Source organism: Drosophila suzukii, chromosome X (genome assembly GCF_043229965.1).
Source record: "Drosophila suzukii chromosome X, CBGP_Dsuzu_IsoJpt1.0, whole genome shotgun sequence".
Classification (NCBI taxonomy): Eukaryota; Metazoa; Arthropoda; class Insecta; order Diptera; family Drosophilidae; genus Drosophila; species Drosophila suzukii.
The window spans coordinates 4530291-4552858 of NC_092084.1; the positions used below are offsets into that span (position 1 = coordinate 4530291).

Genomic DNA, 22568 nt, shown 5'->3' on the forward strand with positions numbered 1-22568 from the left:
TTAATTACGAGCTCAACGAGGTATGACATTCCCAATTCCGACTTTATTTCGCAAAATGATTGGCAAAAACCCTAGTTTGTTTGGGTCAGAAAATAGGTAGAAGGATTTCAGTCAAAAATACCATTATTTTGTGCAGTTTTTCAATCGTAACTTGGTCAAAACGAGGCGCACAGTTGAAAGACTAACAGTTTTGAGCAGCTAGCAACTTAGGCTAACAATCCCCATGACTTTTTGGAAAACTTATTTTTTGACCAATTTTCTCATTTTTCATCGTCTATTTTTGAGAAAATCGGTCAAAAATTAAAGTTTCCGGATTTGAATGCCAGTCGATTGAAAATTTAATTACAAGCTCAACGAGGTATGACGTTCCTTATTCCGACCTTGTTTCGAAAAGTGATTGCCAAAATACATAGTTTTTTGGGTCTAAAAAGAGGTAGTAGGATTTCAGACAAAAATAGCCTAGTTAAAAACTGGAGACAGGATAATACATTGTTTATTTATTATTCTTATTAAATAACTTTCCATATGTCTAGAAAGGTCAGTCAGTAGATCAGTTAGACCCCCACAAAAATACACAATAACTTGCGCTACGTACATTTAAGAGCTTTAGTTTCATCATTGTACCGAGTGTACGTATTTAGATATTCACCCCCGGACCACAAATGCCATCAAAAACAAATCAAAACCAAATCAACACAAATAAATCAGCAAACAAAAAGGCAGCAAGCTGAAAAGTTAATTCATGAATCAAAGAGCATTCGGGCCTTGAACTTGAACAACAATTGTTGGATTATCAAATCAAAAACGACAAAAAAGCGGAAAAGAATGAAAAACAAGTCGAAAACCACCGGCTGGGGTGAAAAGGGGGAGGTTAGTGCAATTAATTAAAAAGCTAGATTCACACACACTCGCCGGCAGACAAAAAAAGACCACATGTGTGTGGAAAAAAGGCAGAAAACTTTGCACAAATTAAAAAAAAAACAGAATGGTCGACTGTGCATTCGATTCTATTCTTATTCCTGAACTCACTCTCTCTTTTCTTCAATTTGCCCTTTAATTGCCGATATCTTTGATTTTATACAGTGCAATACTCGTAACCAATTAAAGAATAGCAAAGTTTTATATTCTTTATAATATTTTAAATTAATACTCAAAATCAAATCATTTTGAAAGCCCATTTTATAAAACAAACTAAAGTAACCTTTACTATGTTTTCACATCAAATACGATCTATAATAATTCAACAAAAAATAAATCAAAGAGGTCTTTACCAATCGTTAGTGATTTCCCTTGGCTTAAATGGAAAATAAATTAAGTAGTTAATAAAAACTTAAAATAAACATGGATTCTTTATTAAATATTATTAAAATTTCACAAAAAACCACTCTTTTATAACTTTAGAAAAGAGTATTCCGAGCTTTACGCAAAACAAAACTTACTTCGTCGCTGTTCTTGTACTCTTGTAGTTGGTTTCGTGTTTTTTTCTGATTGAATTGAAAACATTTTATGCATTTGATTTAATCAAAAGAAAAATAGAATGCAGTCAGGTTCACCAGGGCCGTAAGAGAGAAAAAAAAACAAGAAAAAAGGGGGTGAACGGGAGCGAATGGGGGGTCAAAGGGGTCGGGGGTGGTGGGCATTGAAATGAAATGCAAAATGGCATTCATTCATGCAATTTGCATTGTTTGACGGTCCCCGGACGCAGTGCAACAAGAACATCTACAACAACAGCCATAGAGGCCGAATAAACCCATCCACTTCCGATCAGTTCGACACCCCTCCGCCCACCGCCCACCGCCCACTCGGCCACCCACTTTGCCACCCACCCCCTCGCAAGGCCGACCGTTTAGGCAGCCACCTGTGCCCATCGCAAACAATAAAACTGCCGAAGAAAGCCCAATGACAATAAAAAATAAAGCGACAAATTGAGAATCAGCTCTAACTATTAAATGATTTTTAACGCATTTATAAATATTTAATTTTGAATTATTTTTGAATAGGAAAGAAGTCTTACATTTGTATCTCATGTTTCAACTGCATTCTCACACGTCTAAGCTAAAAAAGAACTTGAGAGACTCGTTAGCAAATCATTATAGTCAATTTTGTGGTACTGAACAAATAATATGTATGTCATAACTTAATTAAATTAAAATTCAAACTAATACAGCCTAAAAACTTATTTTAATGCTGAAATGAAAAGAAAGAGTGTAGTAGAGCCTTAAAAAAATATATTTTAAAGGTACTGAATATACGAGTATATTAGACAAAATTTAATTAAATTAGTATTCAAGTGCTTAAAAATGTAATTAAATTAAGACATTAATAAAAATAGTAAAAAGAGCCTTAAAAAATATATAATCATAATTTAATATAATAAGAAGTAAACCTAAGACTGCCTAAGGAATCAGAAGACAGAGTAAAGTAGAGCCTAAAAAATTATAAATATAATAAAAATAATACCTTAATGTATTTTGCAATGTAAGGTAATGTAATCTAATGATTGCATCATATGTAGGAACCCCTGATTAAATAAAATCAAAAAGGATAAGGCCATTATCCTGGCCCCCCAAAGAGACAAAACCCAAATTAACTTTTCCTATAACTTTGCATTCGCACACACGTGACTACCCCCAATTCTGCAGCCCAACCCCAAAGGAATCATATGACAACCCCTAGGGCCGCTGACCTCAGCCACGCCCCTTTTGCCCACCCTCCCCCTTTGGGGAAGCTGCAACTTTTTGCGCTTGCTTTTTGTTTGCATTTTCTCTGCTGATTTCCATTTTTTTTTTTTATTTCCAGCTCTTGGTTTTTTGTGTAATTTATTTGCCGTTTTGCTTGTAATTTGTTACAGTTTTTTAATCTTGCATTGTTCTAAGCAGCAGCATCCAGGGGCGGGGCTTTCGAGGGGGGCAGTCAACGCTGACTGACGCAACCGGAATGAAGAACCTGGCGGCTGACGGACTCGGGACTTGCATCTGGTCCTGGTTCCTGCACAGAAAAGAAATTATATAATAGTAATATAATAATATACTTAGTGGTCTTTAAAAAACATTTCCCAAAAAGGACTGAATCTTTTGGTGTAATAAATCATACACATACACTGTTTTATATTCTCTCTTAAGTCAAACTTACCAAAAAATAAAAAAAAGATTTCTATAGAATTTTTTGTATATCACATCATTTACAGTTCCTGGAATATTCAAAAAAGTATTATTTTTCCAAGTGTAAAAGGGGCGCGACTTAGGAGGGGGTGTGGAGTGCATAGTGGAAGGGGGGGGGGTAACAGCCGCAATGTAATCAACATCATAATCAGAGGCGACGGACCCCGACCCCTCCCATTTCTATACACTTACACATAATTACAAGTTCCAGAGTAACATAAGTACTTTTAAAATTTGGTTGTAATTTATAAATTCTATTCAAGTTAACACTACATTTGATATATGAAATTAAAGTTGTTCAGAAAAATACCAAAACATTACGATGACAACTTTACTAGTATATAATTGTATACTGCTAGTGAAACGAAAGTAAACTTTTTACAAAGTAAATTTTTTATGTCAGAGCATTGACTTTTAGGTATTACCGGTAGTCATTATTTTTAAGTTTTGTTATGTATTCTTTTATCATAATAGTATAACTACTTTAAAGCCTTTATAAAAAAAATAATAAAAACGTTAACGATTAATAGGATGCTAAGCGAACACTCCATGTAGAGATCTTTCACTCCATGTTTAAGATCCCATAGATCCCCTGACAGATTTTCGCCAGTGCATCCGCATCTGTGCATCTGCATTGTCCTGGAGCGACAGGAACAGATGCAGCTGCTCCTCATCACGACTTTACTCCCTTCCCATATCCATATCCATATCCCTCTCCAGATCCTGCTCCATCTCGTCCTGCTGATTCCCTTTCAGGACCTGATGTCCGAGTTGGGCAAAACTCATTTGGTTCGCCCACATGTGTAAATTTCTAGAGATGAGCAAGTCCGTATTGCATATAAGTTTTATCTAACCTCAATTAATTTGTAATTACAATCCTAAAACGATGATATTCCCATTTAAATATATATCATTTTTATAATTGGAACTTTAATTAAATAACTAATACATTTAATATTAATTGATTAATTATTTGTTTATAATTTGCACATATTTATAGGGTGATAATTGGAAACATTGTGAGTTTTTAAATATCAGCGATTATTTAAATGTTTCATGGGTCGAATTTCATTAAATTCTTTTAAGTAAATGTAGATATTTAAAAAATTATAAGCTTAACGGATTGTCTAGGAATCCTATCAAAAATATCAACTATGGGGATTATAGAGACCGTGGTGAGTATTGAGACCGTGGTGAGAGACGAGAATGTGGTGAAGAAAGCGAAACTATCGCTTCACCCGGACGTGGTGAGTATTGAGACCGTGGTGAGTGATGAGAATGTGGTGAACAAAGCTATTTCAAACTATCGCATCACCCGCACCCAAATGCATATCCATCCCAATCGTGGTGGGTTTTGAGACCGTGGTGAGTGATGAGAATGTGGTGAACAAAGCTATTTCAAACTATCGCATCACCCGCATCCAAACGCATATCCATCCCAATCGTGGTGGGTTTTGAGACCGTGGTGAGTGATGAGAATGTGGTGAACAAAGCTATTTCAAACTATCGCATCACCCGCATCCAAATGCATATCCATCCCTATCGTGGTGGGTTTTGAGACCGTGGTGAGCAATGCGTACGTGGTGAGTATTGAGACCGTGGTGAGTGATGAGAATGTGGTGAACAAAGCTATTTCAAACTATCGCATCACCCGCATCCAAACGCATATCCATCCCAATCGTGGTGGGTTTTGAGACCGTGGTGAGTGATGAGAATGTGGTGAACAAAGCTATTTCAAACTATCGCATCACCCGCATCCAAATGCATATCCATCCCTATCGTGGTGGGTTTTGAGACCGTGGTGAGCAATGCGTACGTGGTGAGTATTGAGACCGTGGTGAGTGATGAGAATGTGGTGAAGAAAGCGAAACTATCGCTTCACCCGGACGTGGTGGGTTTTGAGACCGTGGTGAGCAATGAGTACGTGGTGAGTATTGAGACCGTGGTGAGTGATGAGAAAGTGGTGAACAAAGCTATTTCAAACTATCGCATCACCCGCACCCAAATGCATATCCATCCCAATCGTGGTGGGTTTTGAGACTGTGATGAGCAATGAGTACGTGGTGAGTATTGCGACCGTGGTGACTGATGAGAATGTGGTGAACAAAGCTATTTGAAACTATCGCATCACCCGCATCCAAATGCATATCCATCCCAATCGCCCGATTACAGCACTAGCACGTACTCTTTTTTAATTATTATGATTTTACATTCTAAACACAGAACGCACACATGCTCACGGGCAACAACAATGGACTTGGGCCCAAGAATAAAGAGCGAAGGCGGCGCTATCGCATAATTCAAAACTCATTTGGAAGGCGCACAAAAGGCGCCCGTGGAATTAAAATGGAAATGGAAATGGAATTGGAATCCAAGCCAGCGACCACATAATAATACATATTATTAATAAAAAGAGAGAGAGAGATGCCTGGGCAGGAACCATATAGGAACTAGATGTGCGAATGCCGAATACAATAAAATAATAATCAACAATGCCCAGTCGCACACACAAATAATGTTTTTCCTTTTATATTTTTTATTTGTTTTCAACTTGTTCAACGCTTTTATCGAAATCATAATGAGGGTGGAAGAACAGTGCGTTTCACGGCTGTAGTGATGGTTAATAAATGCACTTGATATAGGCGGGGTGGATGAGAAACGCTTTTTGTGCACTCAAAACAGATGATATTTTCTGTTGTTTTAAACTGTTTAACACTGTTTCACATTCTTAAACTGTATTATATGGGTATTGGTCTAAAATAAATCCTGAAGGCTGTACAAATTCAATAATTAATATTGTAGGGCTTACAAATATAATATACAATATAAATTTATTTTTTATGGTTCCGACTTGATTTAATAATTTTCAAGCTTAAATACTTATTACATGTGTTTTTATAGTCACGGGATGAACTGTAAGTTCGACTGCAAGATAATACATATAAGTAAAAATAAATGCGAAAACAAATCTAACTCATAAACAAAGAGGCAATAATAAAAAGCACCCATATTATTTCGTAAACATTTTTTAAGGCGATTGTGTTTGCTGATAACTAGCAAAAATTATTAAGCGATGGTTTCATACAAAGCATACGAAAGTATTTCAGTGATCTTGATGCAAATTTCATGATGGTGTTATATCCTAGTTTTACTTTCCATAAAAACCGATAAGATATGTGCTATCAGGTTTTACCAGTCAATTTCTAAAGCGCCTGTTCAATAGACGTGTAAAACGAGTAGTCAACAGATGGATAAGACCGAATACTTGTTTAATGAATGTTGCTTATCAACGTAAAGCTTATTAATTGAGGAGCATTTCTAGGAACCTGTTGATAACAGCGAATTTCGGCCAATTTGTTGAGTACTTGTTTCCTTTGCCTGACCGTTAATTAAGCACATATTTTTAACGTATATAATAGATTATGTCTTTAATAATAAAGTTCACATAAAAAGTAATTGTAATTTATGTAGCTCTTATTTTCTGTCTCCAAAGTTTACATAATTTCTCATATATTTTAATGAGTGTATAGAATGATGAATTGGTCGAAAAAAAACAATCAGCTTGTTTTCTAGTGAATACAACTCATAAGAATTCCCATAACTTATGTATAAAATATTTTTTATAGACAGTTTCCGTATTTCGGGTGAATGGTGGTCGTTATAGTTCTGGTGTTTTGCTCGCTGGCACTTTTGAAGCCCCGATATTTGTTGCTGTTGCGGTTCTTGCTCCGTATATATATATGTATATATATAAATATATTTATTTTCCCATTTTATCACTCACCCCACGACTTCCGTATGTGGGCCACTCGCCAGGGGGTGGGGATTTATGTCAAAGAATGGGGGATATGCTGATTGCAAGCTCTACACAGGGAGAAAAAGTCTGGAATTGTTCTGGGCTTAAATGCAGATGAAGTCAGGATTGGGTATAACTCAACCTTAACCTTTGAACTCGGAAACACTTTTTGTTACAATTGATTTTGCCTTGTAATACATTTATAGATCAAAATTATGGCTCAAAGAATCTCACTTACTTATGCTATGCTTTGCTATTGCTTTGCGATATGTGCTAAAAAGTATCGAAATTATTGATAAAAATTGCAAATCAAAGGATCTTATATTACATTATTGCAGATGTCCTATATAAATGAATTCAATTTTTTTGGACTTAAAAACTGATTTAAATTAATTGAAAGGATGGGACTGGCTTTAAAAGACTGTTTAAATACACAAAGAGGTTAAAAGAATTTTTTTTAATTTTAAAATGGAATTTATTTAAAATAATTACTATCTTGCAAGGAATGTTTAAATGTAGAGGAATGTCTTAAAATAATTTTAGCATTATTTTTTTTATAAAAGAACTTAACAGTAATCAAAGGGATATGACTGCATACAAAAAAAAAAGTATTTTTCCTAGTTGCCAGCAAAAGGACCTCGTTTTTTCGCTGTGTAACGCAGTCGCTCTTTTCCATTTTATTCTGCTCTCTCTCTCTCTTTCGCCCCGCTCTCTCTCTTCAATATAAGCGCGGCTTGTTATTGTTGTTGCTGCCGCGCCGCTGCCGCTACGCTGCAAGTGAAATTTCGCCGGATTTATTTTATTCGTACTTCCCCGCGTCGCTTTTCGATTTCAGTCGCAGCTTTTCAGTTTCGCTGTGCGCGGCGAGCGGGCAAGCGGAGCGCGGTACTCATACCCAGTTAAATACCAAAAAATTATAAAAGCGGCCGGCGCAGCCGAGGAAGCCGTTAGAAAGGAACGATGCGGTTCAGCGGCTACAACCGTTATCAGTGCTTCTGCTCGGCGGTTGCCTCGCTTCTGCTCTGCTTCGCGGTCGGCGCTGCGCTTACGCGGGCAGACGACGTCGACAGCGACGCCGGCGGCGGCGGCGCCAGCAGGTTTGTGTCCTCGCTAGCAAGGAAATCGCAGCAACAAGTGAAATTTCTAAAATACAATTAAAACAGTAATCCTGTGTCAACTTATGTGGAAATTTAAAATATCACTTGTCCCTAGTGGCAAAATTGCCACAGGAACAAGTTCAATTATAAATAAATCTAAAAAAACTGTGCCAAATGCCATTAGAATGCTAATTTGCAATCAACCGCATCGGGTTTGGGTCCCTGCTAGACAGGAAATCGCTGCAACAACAACAACAGCAACAAGTGAAATCGGGCTCATGAAAATTTTAAAAATAAAAAAAAAAACAGCTGAAACTGCAACTGTGTCAAATTTGATTAAAATACTTTCGTTCAAACGATTTCCTTAAAAAAGAGTTGCCACAAAAAATAACTTGGCAAACTAACAAAAAGAAACTTTCTACTCAAGACCATATATCATTTAAAAACAATTATATACTTTGTGTTGTTTTTTTATATTTTTTTATTGAGTGATTACACTTAATGGATATTGATACACCTTTTTTTTTTGAGTTAATTTAAAGTGAAGAACATGGCAATACAAGGTACGATTAGTACTGAATCACACAATCCATGTCCATGGAGTATAATGAAAACAACTAATCAAGAAGTTATTTTTCCTCCTTTTATTTCTTATCTAAAAATATATAAAATATTTGCTAGCTTTTGTATAATTTCAAAAAAATTAAAAACTAACCGCGTACTTATTAAATTTTAAGGTTGTCATATTTTTTGAACCAATTAAAAAACTATAATGTTTAATATTCATGACTTAACTAAAATTATCACTCCACAGAGAAAGGAAAATAAATAAAATAGCAGAGTTTATCTGAATCTAAAAATATGTAGTTCCATTTGTTTTTCTGCAACTTCCTCTATAAAGCGATAAGCCCCTTTTGCTAGGAATGGCGAGATTCGAAAAAAACAAATGAAATATAAGTACATATGTATAACTTTCTTTTAATCCGAAAAAGATAATTTCAGCTTAAATGGCATTCTGATATTACGGACTTAGGGTTAACATACATTTTGTTACTTTAACCATTTTTACGCCTACCACTTAATTGCTTTGATAAACGCTCATTCAAATGGAGCTATATATTTTTCGAAACAGATGAACTAAACCTTTGCATACGTTTTTCCAGTTTACCTTTTGTGTACCTTGAAAATAATAAAACGAACTGTCCTTAAAAAATCATATTTTAATAAAAAAAATTAACCTTTTAAATATTATTTTTCCAGTAATAAGAATAAAGAATATTAGATCTTTTTTAAAGAAAATCTGAGTCTCTAAAACATGCTTACGTTTTTACTATGTTTTATAGGGAAATGGACAGTCTTTCTTATGTAGAAGAGCACACCCTTAACAATATCTTATAAAAGTATTTCAAATTTAAAAAAATCCTGAATGTGGTTCTACTTATTTAGTATAGAATATAATTTTAATTACATATCAAAGACTAAATATTATCAAGTTCTGATCCCTGTACTGAAAAAATACTTTACCCCCTTGATTCCCAGGAAGTGGCTATGCAGCCGGACGGACATATGCACCTCGGAGACGGAGAAGGTGGCCGGTCTGCAGTACGCGCCGGAGATCTTCGAGAGCCAGCGGGACTGCCGGCTGTCCTGCGGCAAGTACGGGGCCATCTGGCCGATGCCCACGGGCAGGGAGTGCACCATCTCGCACGGCCGGGTGCGGTTCGATCCGTGGAAGGTGCGCTTCCATGTGGTGGCGCCCGGCGAGGCGGCCACACAGTTCCTACGGGAGACGAACCGGCTGTTCGTCTCGAATCTGCTGAAGGAGTGCACCCGCAACTGCACGCTGGAGAGCAGCAAGCAGATCCTGGTCAGGTCCACGGTGGCCAACGAGAGCCTCACCCTGGACTGGCCCACGGACGAGAGCTACGCCCTGGTGGTGCGCACCACGGACACGGCCACCTTTGTGGACATCCAGGCGGCCACGGTGTATGGAGCACGGCATGCCTTCGAGACGCTGAGCAACCTGGTCACCGGCAGCCAGTCCAATGGCCTGCTGATGGTGACCCGGGCCAATATTACCGACCGTCCGGCCTTTCCCCATCGCGGGGTGCTGCTGGACACGGCCAGGAACTTCGTGCCGCTCAAGTTCATCCGTAGTACCTTGGATGCCATGGCGGCCAGCAAGCTGAACGTACTCCACTGGCACGTGGTCGACACGCACAGTTTTCCGCTGGAGATCACCAGGGTGCCGGAAATGCAGCGCTATGGAGCGTACTCCTCGTCGCAGACGTACTCCCGCCAGGATGCCATCAACCTGGTCAAGTACGCCCGCCTGCGGGGCATTCGCGTACTGATCGAGATCGATGGGCCCTCCCATGCGGGCAATGGCTGGCAGTGGGGTCCGGCCGCCGGACTGGGCAACATGTCAGTGTGCCTCAATCAGTCGCCCTGGCGGAGATTCTGCGTGCAGCCGCCGTGCGGTCAGCTGAATCCCCTCAACGATCACATGTACGCCGTGCTAAAGGAGATCCTCGAGGATGTGGCCGAGGTGGGGGCGCCGGAGGAGACGCTGCACATGGGCGGCGACGAAGTGTTCCTGCCCTGCTGGAACAACACCGAGGAGATCCGCGACGGGATGCGGGCACGCGGTTACGATCTCAGTGAGCAGAGCTTCCTGCGCCTGTGGTCGCAGTTCCACCAAAAGAACCTCAATGCCTGGGACGAGATAAACGAGCGCATGTATCCGGGCATCAAGGAGCCCAAGTCGGTGATCATCTGGTCCAGCCACCTCACCAATCCCCGCTACATCGAGGCCTATTTGCCCAAGGAGCGGTTCATTATCCAGACGTGGGTCGAGTCGCAGGACGCCCTCAACCGGGAGCTCCTGCAGCGGGGCTACCGGCTGATTGTGTCCACAAAGAACGCCTGGTACCTGGACCACGGATTCTGGGGCAGCACCTCGTACTACAACTGGCGCACGGTCTACTCCAGTGGCATGCCCGTGGGACGCAGCCAAGATCAGGTTCTCGGCGGTGAGGTGTGCATGTGGAGCGAGTATGTGGATCAGAACTCACTGGGTATGTAGCTCCTAGACGTGCGTACGTGAGTAAGCCATCTAATCATCCTCCAATCCCTTCCAGAATCCCGGATCTGGCCGCGAGCCGGAGCAGCAGCCGAGCGCCTGTGGTCCAATCCCAAATCGTCTGCCCTGCTGGCCCAGCGTAGGTTCTACCGCTACCGGGAGCGACTCTTGGCCCGAGGAATCCACGCGGACGCGGTAATTCCACACTGGTGCGTTCTCCACGAGGGACAGTGCCTCTGAATGGGCCACCCCCAGCTTAGTTTTAGCGCCAGCACCAGCACCGTGTACATACCCTTCAGTCTATGTTACTCTATTCATCAGTTATTGCCCATAAAGATCTGTTTTTAATCCCATCTGCAGCTGGCTTTGTGCTTGGAACACGGTTTAATAATCTTCAGTTATAGTTTGTACATATAGGGTTACAAGTATAAATTCCCAATACTAGTTGAATTCGATTTGATCGTGGTAAATTGAAGCCTACTTGATGTAGCCCTCATCGATGGCGTGCTTGAAAATCTCGGCCAGGCGCTTCTGCTTGGCGGGCTCCTTGAAGGGCGTGATGTTCCAGATGTCGGTGAGAATGGCGTTCTCCTTGATGCCATCCAGATCGGCCACCTCCTCGTCCTCCATCATGGTCATGGGCAGCGATTCGATGCCCATTCCGCAGCCAAAGCGTCCAAAGTCCTTCAGCTCCTGCTGCAGCGATTCCCATGTGATGATCTCCTCGGGATCGCCACCCAGATCCTTGATCAGTTCATGGGCACTCTCCAGGTAGGCGCGCAGCAGCTTGTCATAGTGCTCCTCCCTCAACACCTGGCTGGTGCAAGAGTAGATGAAGAAGCTCAGGTCCAGGGCCAAGGAGGAGCATCTGGCCAGCTGGAAGTCAATGATGATAATCTCCTGCGATTCGCCCTGCTCGTTGTACTTCGTCAGGAAGTTGGGGGTCCAGCAGTCGCCGTGCCCGAAGACACTCAGCTTGGAGCGAGTGGACACCAGGTTGATCAGGTCGTCGAACAGCGCGGGCTGCAGGAAGTTGCCGGCCACGGTCTCGTACTTGCTGTCCGGATACACCTTCTTGACGGCGTCCAACGCCACGTTCTCCGCCAGCAACAGGAAGCCGGTGTACCACTCGCGAGTGTGCTCGCCGTAATAGGTCTCCTCCAGGGAATCCGCCGCCTTCTCGAAGTTCTTGCTGTCCAGGGCATTGAAGGCCAGGGCCACGCCATGGAATCGACCCAGGGTGCGCATGGTTAGCAGAGCATCCTCTAGGGAAATGTAGTCCTGGCTGTAAGAATAATTAAATGCGGTTAAAGATTTGAAGTCACAAATAAAGTATAAGTAAATGTGTTGGAAAAACTATGTGGAATTTTGATTCTATATAAAACTTATACTATATTCATTTATTTATAGCTTTATTTTTTTCTAATAGATTAAAAATAAATATATTACCCGGAAATCACTTTAATTTCGTTATCGCTTCTAGAGAATAAAATTAAAAAGGCAGTCATTGTAACAACCGATTTCTAGGATTACCAAACAAACAAGTAGATAAGATAAGGCAGATAGACCAACTCAGTCTATCAGTAAGCAATCAGTTCCATATTTGCTCGAATTACTTAACACTAATACATATTATAGATAATTGAAAATATAAATATGATTAAATATGGTTGCCTATAACAAATACCCTTGTTGTCCTATATAGATTATGAAGATTAGATGATCACTGATCAGTTGAAATCCAGGTGCTATGAATTAATGCTTCAGCTCTTATTAGGTTACAATATAATCGAAATATTCGATATTGGAATTTAAAGTCTTGATATCAAGATAAAACTGGAGTTCACTCACCGCACGGGCGCCGTGTAGCCCTTGGGACCCACGTCCTCCAGGGCGATGAAATCGTTGACACCGTCGCACAGGCTGGCCAGGCAGCGGGGATACTCCACGAAGGGCTTCTTGGGGGCGGGCTCCCGGGACTTCTGGAAGGCCTCGATGGCCGGCAGCACCTTGGTGTAGAAGTTGATCTCGTTGCGGAAGAATATCACCGAGCGGAAGAGACGCCGGCGATGGAGATTGTCGGGCATGGCCTTCACGATCACCCCGACCTTCAGCTCCTCCTCGTCCTTTCCCTGCTCGGAATCCTTTACTCCGAAGACGGTGATGCGGAAGACGCGGCTCAGGTAGGCGTCCCCCTTCTTGCCACTGGGACCGAACTTGTAGGAGGTGTGGCGGGTGCCGCCCGCATTGCGGATGATCTCGTCCAGCGTGGCCTCCGAGAACTTGGCCGAAATGTCCGCGAAACTGGGGAAGGTGCTCATCTTGGTGGCGTTAAAAGTACGTCTGACGCTGCCGGAGATCTCGATCTGCTATTTGTAACGAATAAACTATTTCAGCGGGGCGATAGCACGGCGTAATCGGAAAAAAACTAAAATAGACAAAGAACAAGCAAATTAGAATGACAGCTTTGACAAGACGATGCTTGTATACCCTTGTGAAAAAAATTAAATTAATTTGTCTCTCATAATCGTATACGAAAAATATATATGTATGTAATTTATAGAAATACGTTCTTTAAAAAATATGGACGACCGATCGTCAGAATTTTTGAATATGATATGCCTGACCACGAAACAATGCAATTCCGAAAGTTTTATACCGCTAGCTCGTACACCGAGTTAGTAAAAGTAGTTTTTCCCGAAATTTACAATGCTCTTCGGGAGGGTATGACAAAAAATATACGAGCGGAAAAGTTTGTTTACCGCGTTTTGTTTGGTACACGTATGTCGGTGCCTGCGCCGCTGCCGCAGTCGACGTCGCTGCCCGCACTTACCGGCCTTTTTTCGGTTTTTTTAGTTGAAAAAAAAAATGCGTGAGGTTTTTGTTTTATAGTTTTTGAAACAGCGCCTTGGAAAACACAATGCGTTATGACCCGGATACGCCTCGCCGGCCCCTTTTATACACAATTTTAAATGAAAATTGAATAAATGCACAGCTCACTTGATCAAAAGCACACACACACACAGGTGTTTTGGAATGAAGAGGAGCCAGAGATACGCAAGCCAGTTTCTGGCGGTTTTATAGCCAGTGTTGGCTTCTAGTCAATTATTTTTAGCTGTCCTATGGACAAATAAAGGCTTTTAATCTAAAACAAAAATTAATCGGATAATTTATTATTTAAATTTAGTATTATTGAAATTGTAATAGTTATATTTTAAACTGAGGGCTTACGATTATATGGCTAATATATTATCGACAAGAAAATCGACATCAAGGCGGGAAATTTAATATGATAATTTGTTTGACATCTAGAGGAAGGCAATAGTAGGTTCAATGGACCTGGTTCATAGACACGGATAAAAAGGTGTACACCCACCAAAACTAACTTTAAATATTGCTAGTTTATGCACCAATAGCCATCTCTATTTTCTGGCTATGTTATGTACAGTGTTTGCCCATTACTAAGCAGCTGACTGCAGCAGCCCGCCAGTGTTGGACAACCTATCACTCCGTGTTGGAAAGCGCTGTCAGATTTGCACGTGTGCCGCTTGGCACTCACTGGACATTTGTTATTTTATTGTTTTACTACCAAATAACCAGATAATCCGCAGCAATGACGGCCGTGGAGCCAGGGACGAAGAAGAAGCGCATCTCGAAGAAGAACAAATCGGCGTGGCGCAAGACAGACATCCAGGATGTGGAGCAGTTCCTCGAAGATCAGCGCCAGGAGGAGCGCATTGGGTGAGTGTGGTGTGGTTGGGTAAACAATGTGGAGTCCGGGAGCTCAACTGGCTGTTCCAATCTTTCCAGCACTTTCACGGACAAGCAGGATGAGGATCTGTTCGTTTTGGACACCAGCGCAGATAAACCAGCCAAGGCCGCCGTCCTGAGTGTGAAGCAAAAGAGGAAGCTGAATGCCAAGAAACCGATGAGGAGCCACCAGGCTCTGGAGAACACATCCAAGGTGCAGGATCCCATTGCCAAGCGGTAGGTTTTTCGGCTGTTCCCGAGCACGAAATGTGGCGCACACTCACACGCCCATCTCTCCCTGCAGCAACCATGTGCGCCAAAAGAAGAACGGACGCAACATCGAGCTGGAGGTCTGCAATCCCACCAAGCCGCGTCATCGCCAGGCCAACAGCGATCGCGCCCTGTACTACGAGAAGCTGGAGCAGCGACTGGCGGACAAGAAGAGCAAGAAGCTGGCCGTCGAGAAGGACATTTGGGAGGAGGTGGACTTCCGCGACGCGATTCCGGGACTAAAGGACAAGAAGGGCTGGATCAGTCGCGAACTGGCCCTGCACACAGCCGGGAATATTGGCAAAAAGGTGGTCAAAACGCACGCCAGTCTGCACCACAAAACAACCAAGGCCAAGTAAGTCAATGGTCTTCATCACTGGCGATTACCATTGATGACGTATTTCTCGTTTTCCCCAGGAAATTCGAGCTTCCGCATCCGGGCATGAGCTACAATCCCGCGCCAGAGGACCACCAAGATCTTATTTCAAAGATTGTGGAACGCGAGGAGGGCATCATCAAGAAGGAGCAGCACCTGAAGCGCGTGACCACCAGCATGTTCTCCAAGGTGACGCCCGAGGAAAGGGACCGGCGTCGTCTCCAGGAGATGAGCCAGGGCATGGAGGAGGAGGAGGAGCAGGAGGAGGGCCAGCAAGATGAGGCTGGCCAGGGCAACGGAGAGAAGCCGGAAGAGAATGTGGATAAGCCCTACCACACAGTTAACGCTCCTGTGGAGAACAAAAAGAAGAGCAAGCAAGCCCGTCGCAAGGAGCTCAAGCAGAAAGAACTGGCACGCCAAACAGAGCTCAAGAGGAAGCTAAAGCAACAGACTGCTGATCTGATACGGTAGGGATATAACTAGATACTGTCATTATCTAAAACAGCTTTTAATCCTTAATGTTTCCCCCATCTAGCATCAAATCGATCCGTCATGAGTTGGACGACGAGGAGGAGGACCTGAACGAGCTGAAAAAGCGGCGCAAGCAGCGCGCCGAGAAGGCCAAGTTCGAGCCGAAGCGCCTGGGGCGGCACAAGTTCGAGGAGCCCGACCTGGATGTCAATCTGCCCGAGGATGTGGCCGGCAATCTGCGCAACGTGAAGACGGAGAGCAGCCTGCTGAAGGATCGCTTCCACACGCTGCAACGCAACAACATGTTGCCCACGACGAAGCTCGTCAACCGCAAGAAGGCCAAAGTCAAGCGATTCGAGCGCAGCAGCCACAAGGAGCCGGGCGTCAGCTACCAGGACCTCAAGGATAAGCGCAGGGCGGCCGCAGCTGCAGCCAAGGCGGCTGCCGATATCAAGATATAGTTCAGTTATTAGGTTTCTTTTATTTTTAACGGAGCTTACAACAATATGTACTTTTCTATAGCATTAAAATCCACATTCTTCTTCCCCCCACACGCACAAAAAAATATCCTTATTTTGCTCTAGATCAGGGACTTGCCCTGACCGCGTTTCTGTTTCGGATTGTTCTTCTTTTTCTTCTTGGAAAGCGGAGCGGCCAGTTCGCGATCCTCGGGCTGTTCGATGGGTCCGTCCAGTCGCTTGACGCCACTAAAAAGAAAGAGAGAAAGCATAAGTTGTGAATTAAGTGATAGTTAACCACTGACTGAAGTATGTATATAATAGAAAGGAACCCTATAAAATGTTTTTTGAACCCTATAACTTGATAACAGTCTTATTAATTTAATTTAAAATTTAATCATATTTTATTTGACTATTATTGTAAGTAATTACAAATTATTTAAAAGAAAACGCTCAGGACGCACTGCATAGGCCCACCTACCTCTTGACGGAGAGCAGCCCGCTGCCACCGCCTGTTCCGTTTGTCTCCAGCGCCTTGGACCAGTCCTCCTCGCTGCCCTTGATCTGGAACTCGTCCAGCTGCTCGGCCTTCAGTCGCTTCAGCTCCTTGCGCTGCTGCTTGCTCAGCTTCTGGGCCGTTTGATCCAGCTCCTTGTCGAGCGACAGGCTGAGCGGCTGCAGTTCCTCGCCCTTGGACAGATCCGCCTCCCTCAGCATTCCGCCCTCGATGTGTTCCTCCAGAACGGATCGGAAGCACTGATTGCACCGTTTCATGGCATCGAAGAACTTGGCCAGCAACTGATTGCCCGGCATATTGAGCTCCAGGCCCAGGGCATCCACAGTCTTGCCCTGAACGCCCAGGGCCAAAAGTATTCCCTGCTGCACTAGATCCAGCTGCAGTCCCTCGATCCTGCCCTGGAAGTACAGCTGGGCGATGTCCGTTAGCAGATCGATGATCAGTCGGAACTCGGATTGCTGGCGGGCGTAGCTCTCCAGGCGCTGAAGATCGTGTGGCAGGAAGAACACATCCAGCATGGGCTTGTCCAGAACTTTCAAGGCACTGGCTTCCGTGTCCACCGATTTGTTCTTCAGCAGGGCCAAGCACAGTTTTGTTTCGAACTCCCGGAAGGTCTTGCCCATGAGCTTAAGGACCCTCCGGCGGAAATCCTGGTAGTACAGGCCCAGCCACGACGTCGTTGTGGGCGTGTGCAGCATGATGCAGCTGTGCTCGGCGGTCAGTTCGTTGGACTTCTGGCTCAAATACACCGGCACGAAGCCGGCGCTCTTCCAGAACTTTAGCAGGTCGGAAGTGAGGCCGTAGGAGGTGCCGATATAGTCTACGCGCTCAGGCAGGCGTTCGTGCAGGCGCTGCAAGAGTGTGGGTATCCGACTGCGAGGCCGGATCTGCTCCTTCAGCAGACTGAGCTCCTCCTCCTCCACCTCCTCGATACCTAGGCGGAATTCACAGAGTTATAAGTATAAAGTAGTATGAGTATTTAATCACTCTTACCTTTGCCGACATCCTGGCTGGCAGCCGGGCCATCCTCCAGGTTGGTGTGCTTCCTCGCATAGTAGTCCTTGAGCAGCTGAATGGCTCGCTTGCCGTATCCCATTCTCTGGTAGTTCGGATGCGTGGCCACCCTCACGATCCGCACGCCACACAGCTTGGGGAAGTCCCGATCGCCATACTGCTCGGCTATGTTCCATGGTATCAAGTCGCCGGCCGCCTTCTTGCCCCGGCCCAGGGATTCGCTGATGCTCTGGGCGGAGATCTGACCCTCCAGTGCCACTTGGATGACCACCAATATCTCCGGCAAGGCGTCCATTCGCTGAACCGGACCCAAAAGGCAGAAGAGATGATGGGCCGGGGCATCGCTCATCATCTGCAGATCGTTGGGGGTGTTCTTGTAGTGCGAGGATACGTAAATGGAGACCAGGCGATGAAGGAAGGCCTCGGCCGCCTTGTGGTACGAGAACAGAGCGTCCCTGTCCACATAGTACAGTTCGCAGGCATCCGGCGTGGGGCAGCCCGAGCTAATGCTCGGCACCGTGCTGGCGTCCAGGCAAAGCAGGTTGATCAGCCACTTCTCGATGTCGTCGTTCTCCTGGTAACGAATCGACTCCTCCAGCTTGAGCGGCGGCCTCGCGTTGTTGTCCTTCTGCAGCTGGGAGATAAGCTTCAGGCTCAGCGACCTGCCAGTGCCCTCGTATCCGTTGATCGTACTGGCCATGAACACCAGATATGGACCGATCATCCTCTTCACTAGCGGCAGGGGGATGGCAGCCGCCTCGTCGATCAGCAGCAGATCGGCGGCGTTCAGCAGGTGCGTGTCGCTGGGCGCTATGTACTGGATGGTCTGCCTACTGCTCCTCGTAATATTGATTCTTATGATGGCCTTCTTGTAGTCGGCATTGGTGGAGCGTATGATCGTGTAGTCGGCATGCTCCTGGTACTCCAAGGCATCAAAGCCTTTAAGCACAAACTCAAACAGAGTGATCAAGTTCTCCGGGTGCGGCGAGGTCACATAGACGTTCACGTAGCCAAAGGCCACAGCGGCGGCGATGGACAGACCCAGGGCAGCCGACTTGCCACGCCCACGAGCCGCCGTCAAGGACATGGGCGGCTTCAGCTGCTTGTCGACCAGCGCCTCAATGAACTGGGCAACGGCGTTAGCCTGATCGTAGGTCTTGCAGAGATTGACCAGGGCCCCAGCTGGCTGTACGTTCAGCAGGCTCTCCTTCAGCTCCTTCAGGCTGCCCTCGTTGGGCGAACGACCGGCGCCAGCGGGCTAAAAGAGTGTCAGACAGTGAATAATATATGTAAAGGGATGCCAAAGGCCAGCTTACATTCACGGGCTCTACGTTGATAGTCTTGGAGCTGAGTGGCAGCACGGTGAGGTCGTCGTTGACCACCAGGCAGCGCTTGCAGTCTGCCAGGGAGAGAATCAGCCGCTCGTTGAAGCGACAGGTCACCGTCTGGTGGGCCTCCGTGCGGAAACGCTTGTGCACGTCCATGCTCATGGTGTAGAGCTGCTTGAGGGACTGCAGCGTCTTCAGCAGCAGGATGATCAGCCCGCCGCCCTCCACTGTCTCCACGGTACGGGCCAGAAGATTGGGGGTCATGGCCTCGAAGTCCTGCAGCACACAGACTCCGTATGTTCGTCCCAGAACCGCGTGCGTCTCGGAGTAGTATCTGCCATGTATGGTGGTGGCCACGCGGAAGGAGTCGAACAGGTCTGCCTCGTTCACGTCCACTTTGCCCACGGCGATCTTCTTGGCGCGCTTCTTGCCATGACTGAAAGGTATGGAATGTTATTAAATAAATGTTTACTTTAAGGCAATGATCATGGGAATGATTTGTTATCAATGATAAGATGTTAATCTACAATCAATAGTTTAAGTCACATAATAGAACACCAGGGTTATCGTTAAGATCATTACTGGAGAGTATTTGATACATAGATCCTTTCAAAGTCAATAGATTTGCCTTATTAATATGGGATAACATTTGTATGATTGGATTTTAAAAAATGTGGTTTTGTGAAGTTGTTACTGCAATGGAACAGCTGTGATCATTATGTGGGACTCTTTTTTGTGTAAATAAGCAAGGGAATGCAGATATAATAATGTGTTAGCTTGGTTTGTGTGATGTTTTTCTGGAGATCTCCCGGGTTTTAAGGCGTTTAAGACCTCCAGGGCCTCCAAGCCCATAAAAACCCACTTGGAAATGGCCTCGTCCTTGTTCTTGTAGCACCAGAGGACCGTGGGTCGCGCCTTGACTGTGGACTTCGTCAGGATGTCATAGAGGATGGGGACCTGGTCGCGCGCCTTGTCCCCGATCACGATGAACATGGTTCGGTGGCCCAGCTTGACCCCATTCTCGATCATCACGCGTATGCGGTTATCTATTTTCTTCTTCACCATCCTGCGGCTGTGCTGTTTTTCACTTTTCACTCAAAAACTCCGGTTTTCCGAAGTAAATACAATGGAAATGAAAATGCTGCCGTTCAAAATGCACGTGTGCGGTTTAGAGATGGCAGGCCGGCCGATAGCTGTGATTCTGTTACTGTTCTGTTTGGGTCACGCTCACAGACAGTCACGGAATAATTTCTATGTTTTTTAAATGTTTGGTTTTTAAATATACTGTGCTTGGAAACTTTTCAAATAATAGTTTGCGCTTAGAAGAGTTAATATGCTAATTAGTTATTGTTATTAATCAAAATACATATTTTTAATTGAATAACTTCCTGCCTAATATATGTGCTGCTCCCACAAAAGTTCTTTTAAATCACCGTTTCCAATCGATTGAAACTATCGCTTGGTGGCCCATCTCCAATTCCCATGCCGAAGCGCTCATCACGTTTTCAGATCCAAACCAAAACAAACTGCTATTAAATTGCTGCCGTAGAAGGAGATCGGCAGATTAACATCCCGCCAAGATGTCCTCGTGGAAGAAGGCGTCCAAGAGCAACCAGAAGGTGCACCGGGAGCGCCACCAGCCGGAGGCACGCCAGCACCTGGGATTCCTCGAGAAGAAGAAGGACTACAAGAAGCGCGCCCTCGATGCCCAGAAGAAGCAGAAGACCCTCAAGCTGCTGTACCGCCGGGCCCAGAACAAGAATCCCGATGAGTTCTACCACCACATGATCAACTCCAAGCTGTCCAACGACGAGCACCGCGAGGAGGAGAAGCCGGACGAGCACACGCCCGAGCAGCTGGCCCTCATGCAGACGCAGGACCTCAAGTACGTGGTCATGAAGCGCACCGTGGAGCGCAAAAAGATCGACCGCCTGAAGGCCACGCTAGTGGACGTGGACGCCGCCGGAGGAAGCGGGGGAGCGGGCAACCAGCGGTACACCTTCGACGAGGAGGGCAAAAGGTGGGCGGTCACCCTGGGCGAACGCCTCCAGGAAGCGGAAAAGAAACCGGTGAGTGGACAGCGGTCTAGAAACCATACTAATGTTCTATCGGCTTATTTTTACTAAGTGGGTTTCTCTGAGGAGAACATCCAGTCTGGAGAAGGCTTTCTGACGATCTTTCAAAATGTAATAACTGTACCAATCCGATCCCAAAGAGTAGGCTTTTGGAGGACTTTTCTCTTAGATTTAAAACTTTGGAAAACATTGAAATGCGTACGAGAAAAAGGTCCTTAGTATTAGTATATGACATAAAGACCTTAAATTACAGAAAGTAATCCTATTGAAAATCCTTCTTAAGCCATGTAATTATGTAGAATTTAGAAAACCACATGGCTATGTTTTAAGAATTTATTTTTCACATAAAATATATTTTAACATATGGATTCAATAACTGGCAAAGCAACTTTATAAACAAAATTTGATCATAAATTAAAGGAAACATAAATGTAGCATATTTTAAAACTTGAATGACTTACAGACTACTTGACAAGTTTGTCTCTGTCTTTTTTAGGAAACACCTTTGAACTCTATCAAACAGCAGCGCATTAACGAGCTAAAGAAACGAGAGCACCGTGAAAGGGAGCTCGCCATCGTCCAGCAGAAGATTCAGCTGAAGAACGCACTCAAGCAGCCGCGTCTTCTGAAGCCGAAGAAACTGAAGGGCGGAACTAAGGACAGCGCGCCCGTTTACCAATTCCGCTACGAGCGCAAGAAATGAGGCTTATATCTTTATTTTAATAAAGCAATTAAGTGTAAGTCAATCTTTCGTCATGTTTCAGGGGGATATATTATTTCCATTAAAAAGCCTTGACAGTCTTAGCTAAAAACATGTATGATATAAATATTTTTACACAGAACATGATATTAAGCTAGACTAGTAGTCGGCTGCAGAGCGCTGTTGAGATGGGCCTAGTTATCTAGCTGCGATTAAAGACCTGGATGAGCTGTATGCCATAAAATCGAGATCTTGGTTTCTACCATCTAGATTCTAGAACATTATGGTGATTTGATTTTCTTTGCTTTGTGTATACCGTTTTTAACGTGGAATGCTGAACTGAAAGCCCCACAGTTAGTTACAATCTAAAATTATGTTTCTACTGTTTAGGATTGTTTTTGCGATCTTTAAAATGGTATTAAAGCTCACCTAAAGTGTTATACGATTCGTTAAGCCTTGAATCGAACTTGGAC

The 22568-nt window shown here is 44.2% G+C and overlaps 5 protein-coding genes across 5 annotated transcripts; 3 read left to right on the forward strand and 2 right to left on the reverse strand.

Annotated features, from left to right (window-relative positions):
* The first annotated feature begins 7800 nt into the window (after positions 1-7800).
* On the forward strand, positions 7801-11489 carry Hexo2 (Hexosaminidase 2). Its single transcript, XM_017081193.4, has 3 exons — positions 7801-8054; positions 9594-11131; positions 11195-11489. The coding sequence occupies exons 1-3, from the start codon at positions 7918-7920 to the stop codon at positions 11374-11376; spliced, it is 1857 nt and encodes a 618-aa protein (XP_016936682.3). The 5' UTR covers positions 7801-7917; the 3' UTR covers positions 11377-11489.
* A 12-nt stretch (positions 11490-11501) lies between these two features.
* On the reverse strand, positions 11502-14147 carry LOC108015331 (uncharacterized). The gene is made up of 3 exons (XM_017081732.4): positions 13970-14147; positions 12988-13564; positions 11502-12421 (listed from the first exon to the last, which is right to left on the reverse strand). The coding sequence occupies exons 2-3, from the start codon at positions 13455-13457 to the stop codon at positions 11614-11616; spliced, it is 1278 nt and encodes a 425-aa protein (XP_016937221.2). The 5' UTR covers positions 13458-13564; positions 13970-14147; the 3' UTR covers positions 11502-11613.
* A 495-nt stretch (positions 14148-14642) lies between these two features.
* LOC108015313 (ribosome biogenesis protein NOP53) lies at positions 14643-16821 on the forward strand. Its single transcript, XM_017081693.4, has 5 exons — positions 14643-14877; positions 14947-15123; positions 15191-15511; positions 15574-15999; positions 16068-16821. Exons 1-5 carry the CDS (start codon positions 14750-14752, stop codon positions 16462-16464), a joined length of 1449 nt encoding a protein of 482 aa, XP_016937182.2. The 5' UTR covers positions 14643-14749; the 3' UTR covers positions 16465-16821.
* Positions 16465-20494, reverse strand: l(1)G0020 (RNA cytidine acetyltransferase l(1)G0020). The gene is made up of 5 exons (XM_017081692.4): positions 20183-20494; positions 19309-19756; positions 17972-19250; positions 16943-17912; positions 16465-16710 (listed from the first exon to the last, which is right to left on the reverse strand). Exons 1-5 carry the CDS (start codon positions 20383-20385, stop codon positions 16584-16586), a joined length of 3027 nt encoding a protein of 1008 aa, XP_016937181.2. The 5' UTR covers positions 20386-20494; the 3' UTR covers positions 16465-16583.
* A 291-nt stretch (positions 20495-20785) lies between these two features.
* LOC108015051 (probable U3 small nucleolar RNA-associated protein 11) lies at positions 20786-22136 on the forward strand. The gene is made up of 2 exons (XM_017081290.4): positions 20786-21389; positions 21892-22136. The coding sequence occupies exons 1-2, from the start codon at positions 20901-20903 to the stop codon at positions 22096-22098; spliced, it is 696 nt and encodes a 231-aa protein (XP_016936779.1). The 5' UTR covers positions 20786-20900; the 3' UTR covers positions 22099-22136.
* The last annotated feature ends 432 nt before the right edge of the window (positions 22137-22568 follow it).

Excerpts from the sequence above, each read along its gene's own strand:
- Hexo2 (XM_017081193.4), top strand. The coding sequence starts at position 7,918 with ATGCGGTTCAGCGGCTACAACCGTTATCAGTGCTTCTGCTCGGCGGTT. Across the intron at positions 8,055-9,593 it reads GGCGGCGGCGGCGCCAGCAG|GAAGTGGCTATGCAGCCGGA; the intron begins GTTTGTGTCCTC and ends CTTGATTCCCAG. Across the intron at positions 11,132-11,194 it reads TGTGGATCAGAACTCACTGG|AATCCCGGATCTGGCCGCGA; the intron begins GTATGTAGCTCC and ends AATCCCTTCCAG.
- LOC108015331 (XM_017081732.4), bottom strand. The coding sequence starts at position 13,457 with ATGAGCACCTTCCCCAGTTTCGCGGACATTTCGGCCAAGTTCTCGGAG. Across the intron at positions 12,422-12,987 it reads GGCTACACGGCGCCCGTGCG|CCAGGACTACATTTCCCTAG; the intron begins GTGAGTGAACTC and ends TTATTCTTACAG.
- LOC108015313 (XM_017081693.4), top strand. The coding sequence starts at position 14,750 with ATGACGGCCGTGGAGCCAGGGACGAAGAAGAAGCGCATCTCGAAGAAG. Across the intron at positions 14,878-14,946 it reads CGCCAGGAGGAGCGCATTGG|CACTTTCACGGACAAGCAGG; the intron begins GTGAGTGTGGTG and ends CAATCTTTCCAG. Across the intron at positions 15,512-15,573 it reads CACAAAACAACCAAGGCCAA|GAAATTCGAGCTTCCGCATC; the intron begins GTAAGTCAATGG and ends CGTTTTCCCCAG.
- LOC108015051 (XM_017081290.4), top strand. The coding sequence starts at position 20,901 with ATGTCCTCGTGGAAGAAGGCGTCCAAGAGCAACCAGAAGGTGCACCGG. Across the intron at positions 21,390-21,891 it reads AGGAAGCGGAAAAGAAACCG|GAAACACCTTTGAACTCTAT; the intron begins GTGAGTGGACAG and ends TGTCTTTTTTAG.